The sequence below is a fragment of the Lissotriton helveticus genome, chromosome 10 (genome assembly GCF_964261635.1).
Source record: "Lissotriton helveticus chromosome 10, aLisHel1.1, whole genome shotgun sequence".
NCBI lineage: Eukaryota > Metazoa > Chordata > Amphibia > Caudata > Salamandridae > Lissotriton > Lissotriton helveticus.
Window position 1 is genome coordinate 555,715,667 of NC_136071.1, and position 23,965 is coordinate 555,739,631.

The following is a 23,965-nucleotide window of genomic DNA, read 5'->3' on the forward strand; positions in this document are numbered from 1 at the left end:
TAGCACATCCCGCGTGAGTGTTCCTGCTACCGCTTTTAAAATGCGAGTGGTGTGAAAAACTGTAATTTCTTGGTTGTGGGAGGCTGTGGAAACACTGTGCAAGAGGTGAACACAAGGGAGCGGCGGGTAAGTGTACTTCTAATGGCAGCCTGTGCACGCGTTCAACAGCAATTGGAGCCTGCACTTGCTGCATTACTTTTCTTAATAGAACTCGGCTGTGAGCTGGTTGTGGGCCTTTGGGAAATATTTAATTGCAGCACATGACGGTGCTGCGATTAACAGAAATACTTTCATCAAGGCCCACAATCAGCCCGCAACTGCGCTCTATTAAGAAAAGAAATGCAGCAAGTCCAGAAGCACGACGTATAAAGCACACATATTGCTTTTGGACTTGCTGCATTTCTTTTAGGTAACACTTAATATAAGAAATCTCTGCTTAGTGTGCCCCCTGGGTGGTATTTTGGTGCTTCTTTCTGTCTCTGCATCCAGATATATAATTAACAAGTAACATGCCACCTGCATCAAGTCTAAAAGCACTACGTGTACTTTACACGTCGTGCTTTTGGACTTGCATTATTTATTTTCTTAATAGAGCATGGCTGCGGGGCAGTGGTCCTTTGTGAAAGTATTCCTGTTAATCGCAGCACCGTCATGCGCTGCAATGAAATTAAATATCTTCACAAACACCCACAATCAGTCCCGCTGCAGCACTCTATTAAGAAAAGAAATGCATCCAGCCCTAAAGCACGTGTGCTTAACACATTGTGCTTTTGGACTTGATGCATTTCTCTTAATTAACGTGCAAGTTATAAATCTCTGCTTAGCCTAGTGTGCTGCCCGGCTGGTATTTTGTTGCTTCTTTCTGTCTCTGCATCCAGATATATAATACAAGTAACAATACATCTACAGCAATCCAGGACTATTGGCTTTGTCAATGTTTTAGATGCACAATATAAATAAGCAACAACAATAGCATCCTTGTATAAAATAGTTAAAATGCTTCAGTTCTGAAATTATAAGCCTGAGGAAGAACTGTAACGAGTCCCTTTAAATTGCATCAAAGGTAGTAAAGGGTGGTACTGCTGCCAAGTTAAGATTTTTTTCTCACTCTGAGGGTGAGGGCAATAATAGAGAGCCCGAAAGGGACCTGTCTCAGCACCTGATTTTTAGAACTGCCAGTGCTCAGCACCGGCAGAGCCCTGTCTAAATGTTGGCTGTACTTGAAAGTATCCGTTGTAGGGGCCGATCAAAGGTATTGGCATGGAAGGGAGGGTCTGAATCATGGATCCAGCTAGTCATTTCCTTCCTAGAACATGCTATTCAGAGTTGTTGCAGCTGGAAAAGGTAAAAACATGCAGAATTTGTTTTACCCAGGTGCATTCCTGTACGTTTTTCCGGATTCCAGCTAGGCAGAGCTCAATTTTAGCAAGAGGAATCTATGTGTGGAAAAACTGATGGGGACACCGGGGATGCCACTCTACCCGACTCGTCATCAAAGGCTTCATGTACAAGAGACAGAATCTCTATTACACAGAGTAAAGCCATCTCTCCAAATTTAAAGTAGAGTTTAGGAGCTTATTCAGATTTCTTTTTTCTCCAGAAAGCTTCAGATCCGATTCAGTTCATTCTAGACTGAGTATTTGTGGCCAGTAGTTTCCTTTTGTATATTTGCATTTTCACTGCTCAGAACATGAATATTGTGTCTGCCATATTGAAGGATGATGCTTATGTCGTGGGCAAACATTTTTGAAAAACGACATTGTTTAATGTCAGAGCAATTCGCTAAGTGTAACCCAAGCATAACATTTATTACTGTAGCCCCGTGTTTCAAGATCTATATCACAAACGGTTTTATTTCTTCCTGTAATGTTTGTGATCTTATTGTTAATTTGAATTCTTAGCCCATTTAAATTTACTCTGGTACCTTTATCTCAATATGCAAAAAAAGTAATTCAAATGTGTAATTGAATGATAAGCACATCATATTAATATTGTGTACATAACGTTTTGGTGGCAAGACCAATTTCCTGTGGTGATTTTTATTAAGCTAGCTCCACTATTTTAATTTAGGTAAATTTTACAATTACATCACTTGTAACAGGAACGCGGCTGCGGGGCAGATTGTGTGCCTTTGTGAAAGTATTCATGTTAATTGCAACGCATGACTGGCACTGTGATTAACATGTATACTTTCAAAAAGACACACAATCTGCCCAGCATCCGTGCTCCTATTAGCAAAAGTAATGCAGCCAGTGCAGAACCACGACAGGGGCCCTGGGCCAAATTAATTTTGGGGGCCCTGTTGGGAACAGCTTTGATTTTTCATCCAGTTTCAGCTCTTCCATGGCCTCTTTGTTCATATTCTAAATGTGTGTACATCTGATATACATCATATTTTTTTGCACGCCACTTGCTGCATTATATCCACATGGGATCTTTGGAATGTTTGTGTGCGGTTCAGTCCACCTTGTGAATTTCCTAATTCACCCAACTCAACTACTTGCGCAGTTTGAATGTACGGGAAAAGCTGTATCACAGAAGGTGTAACGCACAATGCCGATTTATAGACCAGTTTAGCATATGCCTGTTTGGCTTAAACTGAAATCCCAGGTAACTATCAATCAATCAATCAAAGCATTTATATAGCGCACTACTCACCCGGAGGGTCTCAAGGCGCTGGGGGGAGGGGGTCCGCTACTGCTCGAACAGCCAGGTCTTGAGCTGCTTCCTGAAGGCAAGGTGGTCCTGGGTCAGGCGGAGGTGGGTCGGGAGGGAGTTCCAAGTCTTGGCGGCCAGGTAGCAGAAGGACCTTCCTCCTGTGGTGGCTCTTTGGATGAGGGCGTGGCTGGTCGATCGAAGCTGGCATTTGGTTGCTCTTCCTGTTGGAGTCTCTGGAACTGCCACATACATTGTTGGTGTCTCTCAGATCCTTTGCTAAACAACCTTAATACCGAATCCCTAACAACGAGTAGGCTTATCGACTCCCCCATCAACAACCTGAACCACGACCTCCTTAACAACTACTGTATTTGAACCACGAACACATCAACCAGAAGTAGGTGTCAAAAATTAAACAAAACATTTACAAATATTATTTTTTTGAATTGATTTATACATTTACTTATTTTAATTACGCTGTTATAATAGGTTTTGTATAAATTAACCTTGCTAGGCCAGTAGATGGCACTGAAGGTTTGTTTTTCAATGATGCTATTCTGTACTGTGCTCCATGCGACTGTTCACAGTTAAACTTCGAAATAATTAAAATCAGTGTTCAATTCACAGTTGAAGTGGTCAGAAAAGGGTGGTTAGACGTATTAATTGGTTTTATTTGAGTTCATTCTTTAAAAAAATTAAAATTTTAAGGAGTCCGTTTTTTAAATGTTTGAGAAAAAAGATGATTACCTTATGTTAAATAGTATTTTTCACGTACACTGTCTCTATAAATTCGTCTGTATTTCTAAAAAATCATTATTTGATAGTAAAATTAGTTTCTTTACTATAAATAGTTTTTAAAAGAAAGGGTTGATTTAAATACATTTTTTTCTTTTTTCAATCTTGCATTATTTAAAACGTAGTAGTAGATTTGGGTTATATGAGAATAAATACATTTTCGTGGTTCAGTAAGTCGTTGTACAATATGTAGTGGTAGGGCTGTGGTCGTTGTTAAGCCTTCGTGGTTTAGGAACTCGTTGTTTAATCATACATCCATCCCAGGTAACTATTTGGTTGCTCTTCCTGTTGGAATCTCTGGAACTGCCACATACATTGTTGGTGTCTCTCAGATCCTTTGCTAAAGATCTTATCTTTAATTGCAGGTTTGCTGTCTCTACGGTATTGAATTTGAATGGTCAAGCATGGGTACCCACGAAGGCAAGGTAATTCGGGTTACGATCCTGGTCGGATTTGGGGGTTGCTGGGTAAATAGATTCACAATGTGCTCCCTTTTACTTTTGCAGGTTTGTGAGCCTATACTACGGATACAACTGCACAGGCAGAACAAACAGGTAATTGTTTGATAGAGTTAAATTGTGGTGCATTACAAGATGCATTGTAGTATAACAACATACCTAACCCATGTTTTCTTCTGTTGCAGGTTTTGCAGACAGTACCACATGCACACTTGAATGAGCATACCTGAGTACAAGCACAATAGGTAATTGTTTTAGTAGTTACCTTGTGGGGTACATGGTATATTGCTATATCACAATGTGCCGTAACTATCTTTACTTCTATTTCAGGCTGTGCAGACAGTGCTACATATAAGTTTGGAAGGGAAGGACAAAGAACTGGAAAAATCCAGGTAATTACACTACATTTTGCTGGCAATGCCTCACTACTGTGGGACAGATTGTATTAACGAGTATAGGCATCAACTTTAGCCATGTTCCTTTATTTTGCAGGCTTTGTGGCATAGTTGGCTGTTCAAGAGCAAAGCTGTAACTTCTGCAGAGTGTGGTGGTTCACCACAAGAGAACAAATGTTGCCTGGTTTTCAAGGAAGAGTGGGTGAAAAAATTGTGGAGCCTGAGACACAGATATCCCATAGCAAGGTTTGCGTGCAACTCCGGGAACAATTTCAATACAGTCCAGACGTGGGCTTGATTTGCAAAGCATGTGCCGAAGCCAAGATTGTTGGGCATTTTTCTACAAGGTAGAAATTGGATGACGGCTGGAAACTAGATTACATGAAACACCATCTAATTAACAAAGTTCACGAGTCTTCTTTGGCGAAACTGCCAAACAGAAGTGCTGCTGCCAGGTTTGGTTATGGAGTTCGGGCAATGCTGACAGAAACTGCCACTGACAAACCAAACAGAATGGAAGTTGTTGAATGACAAAGATACCTGCTTGAGGAGATAAAGATTTTCATCAACAAAGTGTCGCTGGCAGTCCGGATGAATACGTCAATGTTGTTGGTTCAAGACGTCCATGACCACCTAGCTTTGCATTTGAAGACACCAGACAGCTGGAGAAGCAAGAACTATGCCTTTGAGTTCCTTAATGCCTTCAATAGTGTGATACAGTGCGTAGCTATGGCAGAACTTCACAACGCTCTGTATCACACATTGATAATTGATGAGAGCACAGATATTTCTGTTACAATAATGCTCATCCTGTCCTTCAAGTTCCGACCTGTAACGTTAACAGAGCACAGCACACTGTTTGGGGGCACAGCGAAGCTGACTAGTTGTAATGCTGAGGCTATCACTACTGCTGTGAAAGAATTCTATGCTGCCAATGAACTGGACCTAATGAAAATGGTCATGTTGACATCTGTGATGCTGGGCAAGAATAATGGTGTTGCTAGTCACCATAAACCATCTTTTCCTCATCTAGTTGAGCAGCATTGTGTGTCACATCGGGCAGATTTGGGAGTTGATGCCTGGAAGAGGGTTCCGATGATTAAAGGGATGAAGACATTACTGAGAACTGTATATACTGTGTTCTCCAGATCTCCTGCAAGGATGTCCAAGCTTGATGAAATCTTATCGGTCACTGAGTGTTAAATGGTCTCATTTCGACCACTGAATGAAGTCCTATGGCTTTCAGTGTATTTTGCAGTTGATGCACTAATTCAAAATTACAAGGCTGTTAAGTACTTTAAGCATGAGAACGTTGAGGAGAATAATCCAGTTGCTAAATATTGTTACAAAAAGCTATCTGACTTAAACTACCATATTTCCCTTGAACTACTTAATGACATTCAGGGTAAATTTGCATCTTTGTGCAAACTATTTCAAAAAAGTTTATTTGACTACTGTTGAAGTTGTACAGTATGATTGGCCAAATTAAGGAACAGTACTTTGGGGACACTGTCTTTTGTAGCAGCACAGTAAGAGAACTGATGGTCTTGTACAAGGAAGCGCAAGAGTTTGACAGTGGGCCTACTTTTTTCTTTTGTTGCCCTTCTTTGTGAGCCAGTGCATAAAAGGTGCCCTGAAGATGAACTGAAAGAATAGGCACGTTTTTAATTCCAGGCAATAGCAACAGAATCACATTTTGATTTTGGGACTGAGCAGGTACAAAGACTTGTTGAAAAGTAGAAACATGTCTTGGTCCTGGGTGATTGTGAAACACTGGAAGATGTTGTTCGACAATACAGAGAATATAAATGTGTGGTGACAAAATATGTAAAGGGTGGGTTACTTACCACCTTTCAAGACATGGTGAATTTTACTGTATGCAGTGGTGCTCAGTATAGTGTGGCGTCTCAGCTTGTTGATGTATGTGCAACGTTTCAAGCATCTAGTGCAGATTGTGGAAGAGGATTCAGCCTCATGAATGCTATCAAGAGTAAACTGAGAAATAGAGGAGAAGCATTTGGATATGCTGATGAGGACAAAGGCCTACCTCCTGACTGGGAAAGCTGACCTCGACCGAGTTTATCAGCACTGGAAAAATGACAAGAATCGAAGTGAGAAGCAGCCATGTCACCTATCTAGTGATGGCACTTGACTTGTGTGAACAGCCCTCTCCCACTGTCCATGTTTGCCTGGATGTCTCACATTTCACAAACTATCTCTCAGATGAGATTGCCCAATATTACTCAGTAGCTTGCACATCAAATTGTGAATGTGTCATGTAGTGTAACTTATTGTGTAAATGTGATCTTGTATATGCTCCCAACATTTCACCACCCTATGAACAGTGCTCCAGTTGAGAATCTTTAGTAAAATCTTATGATGGTAACACCGTTGGAGTCTCTTGTACTTTTCTAAACCCAAATTGTACTTACCTGTGTAACCAATTCACAGTCCGGTCTGTCGAGAGCGGCATTTTACCAGCTTGATCATGCAAGACGTTTTGGTCTGAGCCAGTTCACAGACCACCACCTTGGGAGGTACTATATCTATTAACAAGCTGAGGAATCTGTAGTTAGAATTATCCAACATAACACACAAGTTACTTACTTTTCTGTATGAAATCATTCTGGTGTACACTCTTACCAAACCACACATTTCTCACTGACCCTCTCGCCTCTTTGTGCTGTGAACTGGACTTGTTTTCTTCTTCATTTAAAGCATTTCCAATCCAGAGATCTGCACACTGGTCATGCCATCTGCTGACAGGCTCTGCGTCTGAGGGGGCAGACAGCCTAAGCAACCAGCTGTTACAGCACATGGATGGTGCTGATATGCTACTCCGCTCATCACTTCAGAGTGGAAAAACTTTAGTATGGAACCGTACACCACCACCTACCGGCATACAGGTGTCTTGCTTCAAAGATTTTTACTGAAGGTAAGTAACTTGTTCATTTAGGCCGCAGAGCAGGGAATATATGTAGGTAGTACTGCATTGAAAAAGGGCCAGCTTAAGTAAACCTGCACGGGATCCTGCACAAACTTGTATCTGGAATCCTAATCCAGTGCTCATGTTGTCAGTTCAGGACAATTGGTACCAAACTCGTGGATGAATCCAAGTATCACATTAAGTCACAGCCCAATAAAAAACCCTTGCAACACCTTACAACACAGGACAAATTCTTCTGGGTTTCATTTCTCTTAGAATGATTCCCTTAACTGGGCAGGTTGCCACAGAGCCAGCACGCCAGTGGCCACATTGCCTTCCCAAACCCCCCCCCCTCCCTTGCAGACCCCTTTTCTAGAAGTTAGAACTCTTCTAAAGCAGTAACTATAGTAATCGCAGAGGGGCTGCAGGGTTCTATATTTGTTCTAGTCCCCAACATTGGTCGGGCCATAGCTATTCATGGAGGAGTTGAGGCTCAGAAACACACCTAGTCTGTTAGATTGCATGCTGCTTTATCAGCATGAGCCTCTCCTCAGTTGTTGGACCACACACTGTCTTTGGTGTTGTGTTGCCAAACTCATTTAGGAGTTTGCACTTCCCTAATAGTAAATTATACCTACAGGGGGGTAAAAAGCTCTGCCACTCACACTGAATGTGGGTAAAGATAAAAAGCTGATTGTTTACAGGTATTGTCCTTCTAGCCTTGCCAGATTGCAACATGGCATGGACAATCTACTAGTTGTGCTGGTACATTGCAGCTCGGAGCTGGCCCCTCACTGCGTAAATGCTAGTTCAGTCCATCTAGGCTTGTCCATGATGTCATCTGCAGAGTCCTGACTGTCAATCTTCTGTTGCCGTATAGGAATCCTTCAACTGATAGGAACATTTATGATCCACTGTGTGAGCTTTTCATATCTGTGTGACAGCCTCAATGCCACATGCTTCTGCAGTTTCCCAGCTGGTGAAGCGGATACTTGAATGGCTGAAACACACTTCCTTCTCATCACTTATCCAACTCTGTCCACCCCCCCTACCACCCCCTGACACACACACAAAAACTACTTTCAAGTGACTATTCTTATGCTATTTGGCTCCCACCCTCCAAAAACAAAATTTGTATGTAGAAAAACATTGATGCCTGCTTAAATGGTACTTCTCCTTTCAGAAACCGCTAAACACGCCTTATGGAGAGGAATCCAAGCATACTATTCAACAGTAGATTCACTTTGTTCAGGGGAGTCTCTGAACATTGGGCACTCCAAAGTAAAAAAATATATATATATATCCAACAATTTCCACACCTTCACGCAGCGAGGACTTCACAGCACCAAAAAGAGTGAACTCACCAGGTAGTTTGCCTTTTAAAAAGAGTGTTTATTCAGCACACCATCGTGCAAGGCAAACATATGGACGGTCTATGTGTTTCTGCTCTCCGCCGTCTACTGGACCATAGAATCCATTAGTCTAGTGTGTCATTTAAAGTGCAAAAGTGCTTTAAGGTCCCTTGTTGCTTTCTACTATTATACAAGTACTAGACTGCTAACCCTCAATTTTTAATAATGGCGATATTAATCTGCCACTTTTTACGATACTACCTTTAAAGTACATCAGATCATCATTATATGGCAGGAAGTGCTAGTGCATAATTTCATTTCATGGAGGCATACATTTACAATGTATACAGTATACAATCTATAAAAAGAAATTGATTGCTCAATTAAAATTAATTTTTTTATCTCGATGCTAACTGTTGGTATCATGAAATTTGTGTACATATTCAATTCGCATGTTTAAAATCGACCAGTTTAGTACAAAAAAATCATCAATTACAGTTAAGTACTAAATTGATTTGATGAAACTGTTAACAAGCATGACATTCATTACAATTATCAATGTCACAAAAATGAATCCATATTTCTTAAGATGACATGGGAATAAAATGATAATTGCATAAGGGATAGATCTGATCAAGCCATAATGATTTCTTAATTAAGGTATAGATATCTATATGCCTGTTAGAGATATGAAAAAAGAAGCCTGCATATCAAAAAGTGCTTTGTGCGTCGTTTTCTCATAGGCTACAATATGAAAAATATAAAGTATGTTTCATAAAATCTTTTTTTTAAATAACGTGTAATTTTTGTGCATCTTAATCCAACGATATAAACACTATCCCTCCTAATAAATGAATTAGTAAAAATTCATAAAATTTTAAACAAAGTCCCATGACATTCCATAAACCATGTTGCTTGCATTTTTCATAAATTGAGGGGTTTTTCTTCAAGAGTCCCCTTCTTTTACCAGTGTATTTAAGTTAAACAAATTTGTTCATGGTGAGTGTCCTTTCAATATACATTCTCTCTTGGATCATACCTGTGCACACAGGCATATCATATATAATGTACACACATCCATCAATTTTGCATGTTTTACTTTGATTAATCCATGCCTCCTTTTTTTTATTCCTGTAGAGTTGGTTTTGCGAAACTGTTATTGGAGTTGTTTGCCACCTGTGCCAACAAAATGTTTGAAACTCAGTTTATACATGTTTTATGAGACTCAGACATACCACTTAAAGCTGAACTGGCTCCTTAACTGCTAGGCCCCCATAACCTATTTACAATAGGGCACTTGAAAAGGGAGGGGTGATCTGGCAGCCGCTGAAATAGCAGATAAATAAGCCTTCAACGTGTCTAATGCAGAGCCAGGGTAAGAATTAAGAAAATAACTTGGGGAAAGGATTGTGGATAAAGGGTCAACCTGTTTGTCTGTACACCATGGCAGAAACTTACTCTAACTACCGGCATATACAGACTTCATGGTGGGTTGTTTAGCTGCCAAAATTACATGACCGGCTTCAGGCAAAAGGTGAAAAACTGTCGCCGCTCAACTTCAATGCATGAAGGTGGAGCGTTGACCAGGTCGGGTAGAGAACCACTCCCGCGATAGGCGATCCTCCCAAAGGGGCAGCCTTATCAGACCTGATGGACATGCTCAACAGCTTGGATACTAGACTCTGGGCGCAGTCCAGAGCCACAAGAATGACTTGGGTCTGGTTGTTCCTGGCCTTCTTGAGAACTCAGAGCAGGAGTGGTATCTGCAGAAAGGCATACAGGAGGCTGAAGCTCCACTTGAGACAAAAAGCATTGCCTAGCAAGAGCCTCCTTGCAAACTGCAGCGCACAGAACTACTGGCATTGCGTGTTGTTGATGGTAGCGAACAGATCTAACCAAGGCTCTCCCCACTGCTGAAAGAGACCTTGCACCACATCCAGTGGAGATGCCCCTTGTGAACCAATAGGTACCTTTGGGTGAGTTTATCCAGTCTGGTGTTCAGAAAGCCAGGCCGGTGTTGAACTACCAGGGAAATGCCCTGACGATCCAGCCATTTCCAGAGATGCAAGGCCTCTTGAGTCTCCACGCCCCCACCCCGCCCACAGTACCACATGGCAGTGGTGTTGTCCATTAACACCTGCACTAGCCTTCTCTTGATGGAGGATAGAAAGTCTTTCAATATCAACTGGATCGCTCAGAGCTCCAACCGGCTGATGTGGAGTCCTGATTCTGCTGGACATCAGAGTCCTCGGATCTCCACCTATCACAGATGGCTTCTGCAGCCCAGCAGTGATGCATCTGTTACTGCCGTCAGATCTGGTTGGGGAAGGGAGAAAAGTCTGTCCGTAACCCAGTCGCAGTGAAGGGAGAAAGGTCTGTACATAACCCAGTTGTGGTTCGTCAGCCACCACTACATTTCTTTTGCAGTGCCCTGACATCTGGACCATGTCAGATAGACTCCCCTGATGCTCCGCTAACTGGAACCTCTGGTCCTACTGCAGAGCCTACATATGCCATTGGGCATGCGTTACAAGCAGGATGCAGGAGGCCATGTGACCCAGCAGCCTCAGGGTGATTCTTATTGAAATTCCAGGACAAAGGCTGAAACATCATTATCGTAGCCTGAATATTTTGGGCTTGCTACTCGAGAAGATAGGCCTGAAAGTGCACTGTGTCCAGAACAGCTCTGATGAAAGGGTGTGTCTGAGAAAGAATCAGGTGTGACTTTGGGACATTGATAGTGAACACCAGTGAGGGCAGGATGTCTACCGTATTCTGGAGATGGCAAGCCCACCTTCAACAGCCCTTCCTTGAGATAGGGGAAATCTGTAAACCCTGATCTCTGCAGATGAGCTGCAACCACCGCCATCACTTTGCTGAACACCCGAGGGGCGCTGGTAAGGCCAAAAGGGAGCCTGGCAAATTAAAGTGCTTGTGGCAACTGATGAACCACGAGTAATATCTGTGGACAGGAATGTGGAGGTATGCGTCCTGCAAGTACAATGTTGCCACCTAGTCTACCGGGTCCAGGGAAGACAGGACTTAAGCGAGGGTGAGAATTTTGAATTACTCCTTTTTCAGGAAGAAATTGAGAGGGCACACATCTACTAAAGGACAAAGGACTCAGTCTACTTTGGGCCCCAGAAAGTAGCAGGAATAACAACCTCGACCTCCTTCTGATGCCGGCACCCCCTCTATGGCTCCCTTTGCTAACTGAGACTGCCCTTCCTGGCGGAGTAACAAAATGTGGTGGTTTCTGCCAGCCTGTTTCAAGTAGGTGGCATGGGTGGATGGGTAGTCACAAAGAGGAGGGAGTAGCCCCTTTGGACATTCTGAAGAACCCAGCTGTTAGATGTTATCATTCTCCAGTGGTGCAGGTGCTAGTGTATCCTGCCTCCCACTGGGTGTCCATGATAGTCGAAGAGCAAATTAAAGAGGCTTGGAGGCTGCGGCGGCAAACTGACCCATGAGGCCTGTGAGTGCCATGTCCTCGGCCATGCAGGCTGAGAAGTCTGCCGGCCGTGGAGGTTATGAAGTTGGAGACACAGCTGGAAGCTCTTTCCATGGTCACGAAAGGAGCAGAAGGTGGACAGTGGTTGGCAAGGGGCCATGGAAAGGTCCAAGGACCTGGACGTAGCCGTGCAGTCTTTGAAGATCTGTGTCCACCATGTCTCTGAAGAGACGGGAGCCAGAGGACATGTCCACGAGTGAGACCTGGACATCCCCGGAAAAGAAATTTGTGGCACCGTAACGCCATCACCAATGAAACGGCTCTGCCTAGCGAGTAAGTTGTATCCAGCCCACTTTGGTGGGTCTCTCCCTTCAGCAATAGCTTGAAAGTATGGCTCAGGCCTCCTCTGAGACCATAGGAAGCACCTGCACAACAGTCCCACAGCGAGTGACATTATCGGTCCAAAAGGGATGTGGTGCTTACTGACCACATTATCAGGCTGGTGGAAGAGAATATTTTCTTCCACAAGGAATACAGCCTCTTGGTTTCCCTGTCCGGGGGAGCGTTAGAGAATGTCCCAGGATTTAATTTGGAAGTGGAGGCTTGGACCACCAGGCTCTCCAAGTTGGGTGTGTTGTAAGGAATCTGGTGTCCCCTTGGGAGGGGCGAGGGCAGCAGGTAATCAACCTACACACAGGAGCTCTTGAGCAGGGTTTGGACCAGGTCCCCAGTAGGACATGCAGGAGGGCTTTGTTAACCGGGAGAATCCGTTTTTATGTAGTGACTCCCGCCTGAAGCACCTCAGCCTAGACATTAGTCTTGACAGCATAGTGGTTAGCTGAAGATCTAGGACCTCAGCCGCCCTCCTCACCACCATAGCAAATAAGGCTCCTCCCTCTGTAGCCACGGTAAGCGGAGAAACAAACCCAGTATCTGGGGAAGGGTATCCAATCCACTGGCATCTGCCAGATCCTCACACCAGGTGTCCTTTGTAATCTCTAGGGGCTGGTATTAATCGGGGTCCATGAGGCCCTTCCCAACCATCCCTGAGGAATATGGCACAGGAACCAGTTTGGGGGTCTGCCCCCAGTCAGCTCCGGAGATGGACAACAATCATCCGGATCTATATGAGTAAAGGATGAATATAGGGGCTGTGCCAGGGACACGCAGAGGTGGCCGGTCCATTGCCACTCTAATCCATCCAAGGGACCTGACTGGTACCTGCTGGCGGAAGACCAGTAGGGGCTCCTCCCAAGCACACAGGGCCCAAAAGGTGCTTCAGTGGGGACAAGCCTCCCAAATGAGGTGCATGGCCTCATAGAATTCACAAAGTTGGGCAGGGTCTCTCCGGCTTCTGGAAACTTGTGGTGGTTTGGAGAAGACCCAGGTGTAAGATTCGAATACCAGTGCTCCCTTGTCAGGCGACTTCGACAAATGGGGCAAACTTGAAGACCTCTTTAACTTCATGTTCCTCTTCTGTTTGTGGGACTTATCAGAGCACCTGGACAACTTTGATGACTATAACTTGGAATGACTCTGCGACTGGGCTCGAGAATATCACAGCTTCGCACATCGAGCAGCAAGGAGCTTGAGGGGTTGCTTCCTCAATGCCTCGGGGTGCATGGCACGTCAATTGACGCAGGTCTTGGCATCATGGTCACGCTCGGAGCACTAGAGAGATAAGGTGTTGGTCCGTCACTGACATTTGCTGGTGACCGGTGTTACAGGGTTTGAAACCAGCCTTTCTTGAAGATATACCTGCCACACCAGGAGACCGTCTCAAAAAAGGAGTTGATAAAAGTAAAAAAAAAAAAGTAAAAAAAAGTCAGGATGTAGCTCTTCTCCGAGTCTGCTCAGAGATAAAAAAAAAAAACCTGACAGCTTACTGGGGTGCCGCCTTAATAGGCACCTCGCAGGTCACTTCCGGTGCGGACGCCACCTAACGACGTGCGGGGTACTGCTGACGAAAAATACTGAGATCAGTCTGACGCTATGGAATCTGCAGCTATAAGTCTTATCAGATTAATCTCCAAAAGTGCGTTTTTTTTCTCTTTAGTCCTTTAGAGTTAGGGGTCCTTCAGTTTTTGAATATGTGGTCATTAGTATGGGTGGCATTGGTACACTGGGAATTCAGAAGGCCATTCCCCCTGTGTAGAGACACTGTTACATCAAAATCCTCCCTGTCTGTCCTGCAGCTTCACCTAGTACAAGGGTACCCCCTAGTGAGTCTTTCTCCCCAGGTGGTCCCACATGCCAGTGTAGAGAGGTGTGCAAACAAATATTGAATAAAAACATTCGTCAAAAAAATACTGTATCTAGGACAAAAATATTTTGAAGGTAGGTTTCTACAGGCAAGCAAAGTTTTACTATATATAACTCCACTTATATGTGCCATGACAATATATATATATCTTCTAGGTACATGTGTGGAGTCAAGAATAGTAAATCTATCTTTACATTTTTGCACTTACCTCTCAATATTTTGGTCCTCAATATTTTTTGATAGGGTATTCTGTTCACATGATATTTGTGTTTCCGAAATTCTGTCAGTGATCTGAGAGTTAAGAGCACATCAGCATCCTCCCTGCAGTTTCACTGACATTGCGAAAAAAGTACTGACTGGTTATATGGTGGTGTATTGGTATAAGGAACTGTGAATCCTTCCATGCTCTTCCTCTTGGCCTAAACTCCTCTGGCTTTCCTATTTCCCCAGATAGAGGGCAGAGGAAACTAATCAACTAAAGGAGATGGGCATGCGACTTGCCTTTATGAGTTTTCCAGCAATGAGCCTTAGGCTAGAAATAAAAGTGATATACTGTATCTAAGGATGGATTTAAGAAAGTGGATTATTATGGGATGTGGTTGGGAGACCTCACCCTGTAAAAAGCTCACAATCTCTATCATGTCCATTTAGGTCTATAACAAATGCTTTAGTTCAGTTTGGGTAGCTTTCGCACAGAGAAGTCCAGCAATGTCAAATAAATGGGTATAAAGTATTTAGAAGTACCAAAGCAATAGGCTAGTAAGAAACATGCAAAAAAAATCCAACACCAATTTCTAAAAACAGTGTATTTTTATCTTAAAGTAGATGCCAAATGACAAAAAAATATCATGGGGAAACTGGAACTGTGATTTTCAAAAGGTTAGTACCAATCCTCTCTTTGAATGTCACAACAGGTTGAGAGCCAGTCACAGGGACCACTTAGGTTTGGGGAGACAAATACCTGTCGGGTTCAGCAGTCTCAGAGTCTTCACAGCAGATTTCATCGGGATCACGTTCCAGCCAAGAAGTCGTCCTGATGTGGACGTTGCAGGATGTTGAGAAGATCCCTTGGTTACTGGAGTTGTGGAAGAGAAGTGGCGAGTCACCCGGGGATCCATAAGCTCCAGGGTCATCTCTGGCCTCAGGACTCTATCTCCTACAATGCCCCTGGGAAGTCCAGTACAGGTCCAGTTGCCACTAGTCTTCAGCTACAACTGTCGTTCACAAGTTAAGTCTCTTTCTTGCGGGACAACCAGGGTCTACTTAGATGATGGCCAAGTGTCCCACAGACTAGTGCACACCTTGGGCAGGTCGGGACTGTCCATCAGGAGGCCTTCGGTGTCCAGCGGCCGGCAGATGATCCTGGGCTCACAAGTGCAGGATTCTTTCCGCTTTTTTATCCCGGATGCTGAAATGGGGGCTAGCAACCTGCCCCTTGGAATAACGTTTCTGGCATAGCCCATGGTAGATCCTTTGTTCCAAAAGTGGCCACTGCAGGGACAGTCCTTTTGACAAGTCCATCAGGTTGAGTCGAGTCTTTGGTGCAGCCTCTCTTTGCTAAGTCTGGGGAGCAGCAGGACACTCTTTCAGTTCTGGACAAATGTGGAGCTCTTATTCCACAAGTGTATACAGCAGGCATAGTACTCTTTGCCAGTCCCTTGGGGTCTGCAGGTGCAATCCTTTCTTAATGCTGCTGCTCTTTGCTGGGTCCAGGGAGCAGCAGGTCAGTTCTTCTCGACTGTCCTCAAGTGATGTGCGGTCTCGGGTACCACGTTTATGCCATTTTATTGTTTGTGAGACGAGAGGAATCACTAGGCAATGGTGCAATAGTTCCTGGGTACTGGTCACCCCTCAAGTGGCCATCCGGGGAATTACAGAGAGGTTGTGCATGGCTCAGTGAGCTGGGCAGGGAGTGGCTGCGCAGGCCCGGAGTCTGTGGTCTTGGTAGCCGGGAATCGAGTCGTTGGACGGTGTAGGGTTGGGCTGTGGACTGCAGCCAGACCAGCCAGGAGGTGTGATTTAGAGATCACTCCGGTCTCCTCCCTTCCAGAGGAAAGGTCTCAGCGAGAGGTGAGGAGTGCGCCCTGAGAGCTGCTGGAAGGGGCTGAATGAGTAGGGGGCTCCAGGCCCAGGCCAGAGTGAGATCCTCGATGGGACACATGACATCAGCCTGCCACTGAAAATTAAGTGATTGGGCTGCCCCAGGGCATTTGAAGGCCTTACTGGTAGGCTATGTGTCACAGATGGCAACGGACCCTGAGATCCTGGAGGGCAGGGAATGGGTAGTTGGAAGCATATCACATGTGGACATAGCATACCCGAAGCTTGTGATGGAGATTTGGGGGGGGCTTGATCGACTCCAACTCTATGCCAAGTACTGAGAAGGGCAGAGAACAATTGATGTACAGAATGTTGACAATGTCATACATTCACTCCAGCACAGAGATCTGGGCCTAAATCCATTGTTTTTGCTCCCCATGCTATTCCAGTTTGAACCCAGCCATATGCAAATCAGTCTTGACCCAGTACCGAGAAGGGACAAGAGCAGTGAGACTAGACCTAGATAATCACAGTACCACGCTATCTTGCACGAATGCTGCCTAAAACCAGGGATGGCCCAGGAACGGCCTCCAAAGCACAGCACACAATTGAGGAGGGGTTGGTCCGGATGGCCCAGGGTGCGACTCCTAGCAAGGAGCCCGTGCAGGGGGAGGCCGAACCCCCATCAAATCTAGACATTAAAAACCTGATTGCGGAGGGCAACAAGGCCATTACTGAAAAGACTGAGAGTGGCAATTACAGTTGAGCTATAAATAGAGAAGATGAAAGAGCAGGGAAAGACTTGGGTGACACGGCTGATGGAACAGACCGGGCTCATACCAGACAACTAGCAGATCAGGAGAGGCACTTACAGATGCAGGGGGCCAAATTGGCAGATCTGGAAGACCGGTTCCGACGCAATAATGTGCAAATACTAGGGTTGCCGAAAGGGAGAGAGACCGCCCCTGTGGAATGTTTTTTGGAAACATGACTACCTGTTGTCCTACTGCTGTTGGAGGGTGAGTGCAAGTGGACATGGTCACCAGATATCCGGGTGGAAGGCCAAAGCCTAGCGCACCGCCAAGAATGCTTATTGCTAGGATATAAGGATGCGCATTCTGACGACAGCAAGGCAATGAGGAATATGATGGTAACACAATCTCCTTCTACCCGGACTATGGTGTGGCAACCCAAAGGAAATGCAAGTTGTTCAGGGAGGTAAGAAAGCAGCTTAGGGATCGAGTACTGGCTTATGGACTATTGTCTCCAGCGCATCTCCGAGTGCATTTGCAGTGAAAGAGATACTTTTTTTTTTTTGGTTTAACTTTGTTTTTATTGATTTTACAACAAATTTGCAGTTTACAGTGCATTATTTTCTTTTCTTTGTTTTACTCAAAGTGGTTAATACAGGTCAGATCATAGCTTTACAGAACCAGATCACTCATTGCTATCGTACATGCCGGTCAATAGCGACTGTTATAGGGTTCTTGTTACAGCAATTGGTTTGACATCGCATACTGTTTTAACTTACATACTGCTTAGTCAACATAATATAAAACATTGTACCCTACACCTGGAACACTCAGTTAAATTATACATGCCCTCTTGGATCGCACCCGGGATTAAACCCCCCATCCCCCGCATTTAACCTAGCATATCATTTCGTCTTTGTGTTGTGTTTATCTGGTCACCCATTCCCCCTAATACATAAACATCATCCAGATGGTGTACCCTGTTGTGTGGGGGCTAAATATATATACCTGGGAGGGAAGGCCAATAATGCACTCATGAGCCTGTGCAGGACGGCTGGAGACACATCTATTATGCAGAGAATGCTATACAGTTTGTTGAGAGTAACAGAGGCCCAAATGAGGAGGATGCACTTCTATGGACACAGGTTTAGTCTAATGGGAGGGGTACACTGAATGTGTGCGAAAATCTAGGGGGGTGGTGAATATCAGATGATTAAGCATTACTCTTAAGTCAGATATGGTATGAGAGTTATCTAGGTACACAAAAGTTTCTCAATTGTGTGAGTGGATACTAATGGCGTAGTTCCCGGGTCGTCCCATAAGTGGGGCCTGCAGGGAGAGCACACTATGTGGGGAAAGTTTGATTTCAATTTAGAGGGGGTCGGGTTGACACCATATGTGTCGATTTTGGAGGCCACGTGTGTGGGGGTAGGGGGTACAGTTTTTGGTTTCAAGGGGAGGAGCTTGAACTATCAGTAAAAATGCACTTCGACAGGTCATAGAACCAAAGCAGCGCACACCTTACGTACATGGAGGTGGTAGCGTTATTGTGGAATGTTGAGGGGGTACAGAACCCTATCAAGCAGCAGAGAATATGGTCATATGTAAGAAAGCAACAGGCGTGTATAGTAAGTCTGCAGGAAATGCATCTTTTACTGTACGAACATAAGATGATATGGGCCAAAGTGGGGGGTATACTGTAGTATGCCAGTTATACTTCCTCAATGCACGGGGTGTTATTATGAGTGTATGTCAGTGTAGACTAAAATAAAAGCTGCTGATGGCCACTATATAGGTGTTCTGCAGGAAATATGTGGTAAACCCACGGTTCTGCTGAACACCTATGCACCGAACATAGATACCACAGATTCTTTAGAAGGGGTGGTGCGCCTATTCACCCCATATGTGCACTATGACGTTATATGGATGGGAGACTGTAATTATGTGTTAGAAACCTGGATAGCTCAAGGGCCACAGCTAAGCAGATCTTCTAGGGTACTGCTGGAGGGCATGGACACAATTTACTGGAACTATGGAGTGTGCAACACGGTCGGACAAAGGGTTACTCATTTTATTCCCTACCGCATGGGATTTGTTTTCTGGAATAGATCACATGCTTGTACAGCTAGAGCTGGTTGCAGACTTCAGGTTGGTCCAGTATTTGGACTGCACCTTGTCGGAACATGCGCCACTAGCGGCGGAACTACAGGGATAGGCTTATGTAGTACCAATACCGGTGCTGCATGATCAACAGTTTAGGGAATTAGGAAATTGAGTTTTTCTTGCAGCCCGCCACAATATTTTTGCCCCCTTTTTAGCTACTGGATGCTGGTTTTCAACTGACAGTGCACCGAGTCCTGCTAACCAGACTGAGTTTGGGTTGCTGGCAGATGCCTCAGTGTCCCACATACCGTTCTGATGCGGTTTACAAATACATTGTGAAATGTAATTGCCGAAGCATACTCCTCCACTGTTGGGAGGAGGGAGGGGGTGGGGAGAAGTTGTAATGTTGCATGACTACTTAAATCAATGAAAGAAATAAAAAAGAAATACTAAAGTATTATGGATATACTACTGAAACTTTTTAAAGGACCAACAATCTGCAGAAAACTCTTCAGTGAGAGTAAATGAGGCTATCTTCTTAGTCTTACGTTGAACACTGCCATTACTTACGAGATCCATCCCGTTTTGCCTATAGACTGCATGATAAATTATAACATTTTATGATCAAGATGGGACGAATAGTTGCTAGGTTCTATAGACTCCATGTGTATGTCTTCTGGGCATAATAATCTTACCATATCATTTTTTGCTGTTTTTGTGCACTTCAGTCATTGTACTTTTCAAAAAAGGCTTTCGAGACTTTTTTTTTTACAAAAAATATAATTCTTACCCTGAAAGCAGCTCTTATATAACGTTAGGCAGTCAAACATTTACCTTTGTGCAAGGGTAATTAGATTTTTGTAGCTGACTGCCTACTTTGGTCACAAATTGAATATGACATGTTTACGGTTTGTGCTTACTAGTCTAATCAAAGATTTGTTTCTGTATGCATTTGACTAAAACGCTAATTAACTCTCTCATTAAGTACCTCCTTATAGTCCTGTTGAGTATTTACCTTTTTTTTTAACTGTACTGTTGGAAAAATTGTAACTGTTATACTGATTGCAATAAAACGTTACCTTACCATCCTGTAGCCTTCTAGGTGATGGAAAGAACGGTATGCCCCGGAAATGTGCTGTAATTGAAGCAATCGGGGGTGGGGTGTCTTGAGAAAAAAAAACATACTCCTTCACAGTAAATAATTCTTCTGGGTTTGAAAGGTGCATTTTAGTATGCTCACAAAAAGCAATTGAAATCTGCACGTTTAACAGTACAAGTAGTTAATGACGTAATTAACAGAAACCAACCCTTGTTGTTTAAAAAATTATGTTCTTTACTTCACAGACCCTGTAGACCACCGAGAAAACCAATACCAAAAGAAGACCACTAATGCTGTCCGGACTACTTCAAATTATTTATTTCTCAGTCCCAACGAAGCATGGATGTTCAACACACAGCAACAAGTCTCCAAAGTAAAACTCCATAACAAGAATATTGTTTAACAGCTATAAAACGGCATGGTTCTTGGACATGGCAGTGCCTTATGTTTATATTGTTTACATTTATGTTGTTTGTGTTTTGGAAATCAACATTCCATATACTTTGTTTTTAATTATTTATTGCCTCGATTTTTTTAAATAAAAATTATTTATTATGAACAGTTACAGTTAATGTGAGTGCTAATTTAAACACTTTAAGTGAGGTTAAGGCTAACAGTACCACAGATTTGTGAAGTCAGTTTGAATTTTTTAAAATAATTTATAGGAAAAAAAATCATTTACATCAACAGCTATTCTTAAAGATAAAATTATACACCTTCCAAGTACCTCTTCATGTTCTCATGTAACACTTCCCTGATACTTTGGATCAATCAAAACAGCAGCACCATGATTTATTTTTTAAATTTGCATAGATAAGAAATTGAACAACTGTAAACAATTAGGTTCCCTATTTTTCGTTAGAGATGTTAAAATACATTAACATAGGAAATGTTTTATTTGCTATCGACTAGGGTTATCTGAGGAGCTTTGGCAATGGTTTGCCACTCCAGTCTTTCTGGCTTAAGGTTCTCATTTAACACCACAAGCCATTTGCGTTAAATTTATAGGTGGAAATTCTTACACGCAAAGATTCACAAGTCTGCACTGCATTCTTGTACTATGATACTGCCCAAATTACTCCGCATTGCAAGACTTTAAAAATGTTAGTAATGACTGGTTACTGTTTCTGGTGATTCTCCCGAAGTAGCATGTCACAATGTTCTTGAATTCCTGTGAAGTGAAAAGCATTATAATTAGCCAAAATATCGATCTAACCAAATCACATTATTGGTTCAAGATGTAATCTAGTCATGTGCGCTTATCACCTTTTTCTTTTCTCCTTTACAAAACATTCTGCTTCATGTAATGTTTACACTGCCAATACAAGAAAGAAGCATCTACTAGTTACATATGGTGTGGTCACTGATGTACTTGATCTGCTAATATCTATACTACTATTATAAAGCAAGAACTTTGGACCTTTGAGGCGGGTAAACTCGGGAACCACAGCACCAATCCACACACCCGATACATCATTGTAATCGTCAGGGTGTGCAGATGGACATAGGCTATATACATTAAAAAAAAAAGTTATTTAAAAAATTGACGATAAAAAAAAGTAGTCCCTTGCAAGTAGCGCCGGCCACGACCTGCGTGGTGACATCAGGAGCGCGGGGAGGAGCGGCGTGCAGGAGCGGAAGAGGAGCGGCGGACATCAGCGCGGAGAGGAGCGGCGGACAGGCTGGAACGAGCGGTGAGGAGCGCGGACAGGAGCGGTGAGGAGCGGCGGACAGATGGTGAGGAGCGGCGAGGAGGAGCGGTGAGCGGCGGATGAGGTAGGTTATTTATTTAATTGGGGTAGAGTCAGTGCGGGTCTGGCAGAGTCAGTGTGGGTCTGGCAGAGTCAGCGCGGGTGTGGCAGAGTCAGCTAATAGTAGTATAGGGGAGCGGATGAGAACATTACAAGTGAGCAAAAAACAAAAGCAAACGTTACATTAAATGAAGCAAGCGGATGAGGTAGGTTATTTATTTATTAAGGAGCGGGGAGCGGCGGATGACAACATTATAAGTGAGCAAAAAACAAAAGCAAACGTTACATTAAATGAAGCAAAAGCAAAAATGACAATCGTGAGCCAAAAAAGTACAAGAGCTAGCAAACGGTGCATTACAAAAGTGACAATCGTGAGCGTAGCAAACGGTGCATTACAGGAGGAAAAAGTGACGTGTGCAGGTTACAAAAGCATACAAAGTAAACATAGAGGTATAATACTGCAATATATGGAGGAAGGCTCCGGGGGACCCACGGACAACGTCGGGGCGGCGGGCCTGAAGCCTAATTGCTCCCGGACAACGTTGGGACGGGCTGCTAGTTGTTAAAATATTTCCAGAAGCTAATTACTTGGGATGGGACCCTCATATACCATAGGGGCATAATACTGTTGCAGGAATCTTCTGTTTGTTTCCCGAAGCTGTTGCCTGATTGAAGGTGTCAAATGTTGACCACAATCAGATACATGCAGCAAACAGTCATTGTTTCACAGTCTGAAGTTTAATCTTTTGGCACTAGAAAGATCGCGTGCTTAAAGGGGCGTTTCTAGCCTTCATGGAACAAAGTGCAGTTTACTCAAATGCAGATGGGCCTCATCTTCGAGAAAGCAGCCTTGGACTGAGCGTTGCAGGCCTTCATTGGTGCAGGATGTAGTACATAGGCCATGTCTTTTACAAACCAAAATACATTTACTTCAGTCTTTCATAATGTAACAGAGGGCCTAGCAAATGATCCCAGAAATTCAGGGGTCGTGAGTTTTTATGATTAACATATTATCAAGACACCATTTAAAGTGGCCAAGACTTGGAATCTAAAAGGCAAAACTGGGTCAATATTAAATGTTCAAAATCATCTTTGAACTAATTAACCCAACACATCAAAAAAAACCCTTGTGCCATGAAACAGTATTGCAAAAACCGACTATCGGTCTTAAATGTAAAAATAATTACAGGACCCAAGCTGACAACCTTGAAAAGTGTCCCCAACCAGCAGCTGACGCCCCCTTCACCGTAGTCTGCTTTTTGTTCATTCTGGAGCTCAACTGCTGAAAACGTCAAACACAATGAAAACGTATAATTGACTGGTAGAGTCACTCCGTCATACTTTAAGGAATCGCTCATGATGCCCAAGAACATTTACAAAGAGTTCTTAGCTTCGACTGGGAAGGGCTCAGCCTCCAAACTCTTAAAGCTGCAGTTATCCCTCCTAAAAATACTGTGCTGGGTTACAGTGGGTTTCAGAGACTGTGTTGTTCGCAGGAACTGACAGTCTCTGAAACCCACTGTAACCCAGCACAATCCTAGAGAAAGATGTAACCAGGCACTTTCATGTGTACACGGAATATAACAACCTACTCCACAACATGGCTCTCGCTTAAATACAAGAGCCTCCATCTCGGTTGACAGTAACCACTCATAGCATTGACAACCCTAAATCCTGCTCTTGCCCAGGACAATCTAGACATTAACACTTTGCTCAAAAAGCTGATAATGTGATGTATTCCTATAGGTTCTGTATCGATCCCCCTATTCCTGACCCTATTCTGGTTAACAAGTTAACTAGCAGCCATCCCGTGATGCAGAAAGCCCCCATGATGCAGGAACCGTTATCTGATTAAGCCACACTACGGCACAGGAACGTGTTATCTGATTAGGTCATAACGCTTGCCATCTAATTAGACAAGC

General features: G+C 43.6%; 2 protein-coding genes and 1 long non-coding RNA gene across 4 annotated transcripts in view; 2 read left to right on the top strand and 1 right to left on the bottom strand.

Annotated features, from left to right (window-relative positions):
* Nucleotides 1-20,853, top strand: part of TVP23A (trans-golgi network vesicle protein 23 homolog A) — a 121,565-nt gene extending 100,712 nt beyond the window's left edge. Inside the window, exon 7 of the mRNA XM_078663101.1 lies at nt 20,538-20,853. Within this exon, the coding sequence (XP_078519227.1) occupies nt 20,538-20,546 (9 nt within the window). The 3' untranslated portion in view covers nt 20,547-20,853. The remainder of the gene's footprint in view (nt 1-20,537) is intronic.
* Nucleotides 3,818-6,689, top strand: LOC144784371 (uncharacterized). Its single transcript, XR_013601631.1, has 5 exons — nt 3,818-3,878; nt 3,960-4,007; nt 4,097-4,156; nt 4,242-4,303; nt 4,404-6,689. It is a non-coding gene; the product is annotated as an uncharacterized LOC144784371 (long non-coding RNA).
* NUBP1 (NUBP iron-sulfur cluster assembly factor 1, cytosolic) overlaps nt 20,595-23,965 on the bottom strand; it is a 267,266-nt gene continuing 263,895 nt past the window's right edge. For both annotated transcript variants that reach the window (XM_078663098.1, XM_078663099.1), the window contains exon 11: nt 20,595-21,463. In XM_078663098.1, coding sequence (XP_078519224.1) covers nt 21,411-21,463 — 53 coding nt within the window. In that variant the 3' untranslated portion in view covers nt 20,595-21,410. The remainder of the gene's footprint in view (nt 21,464-23,965) is intronic.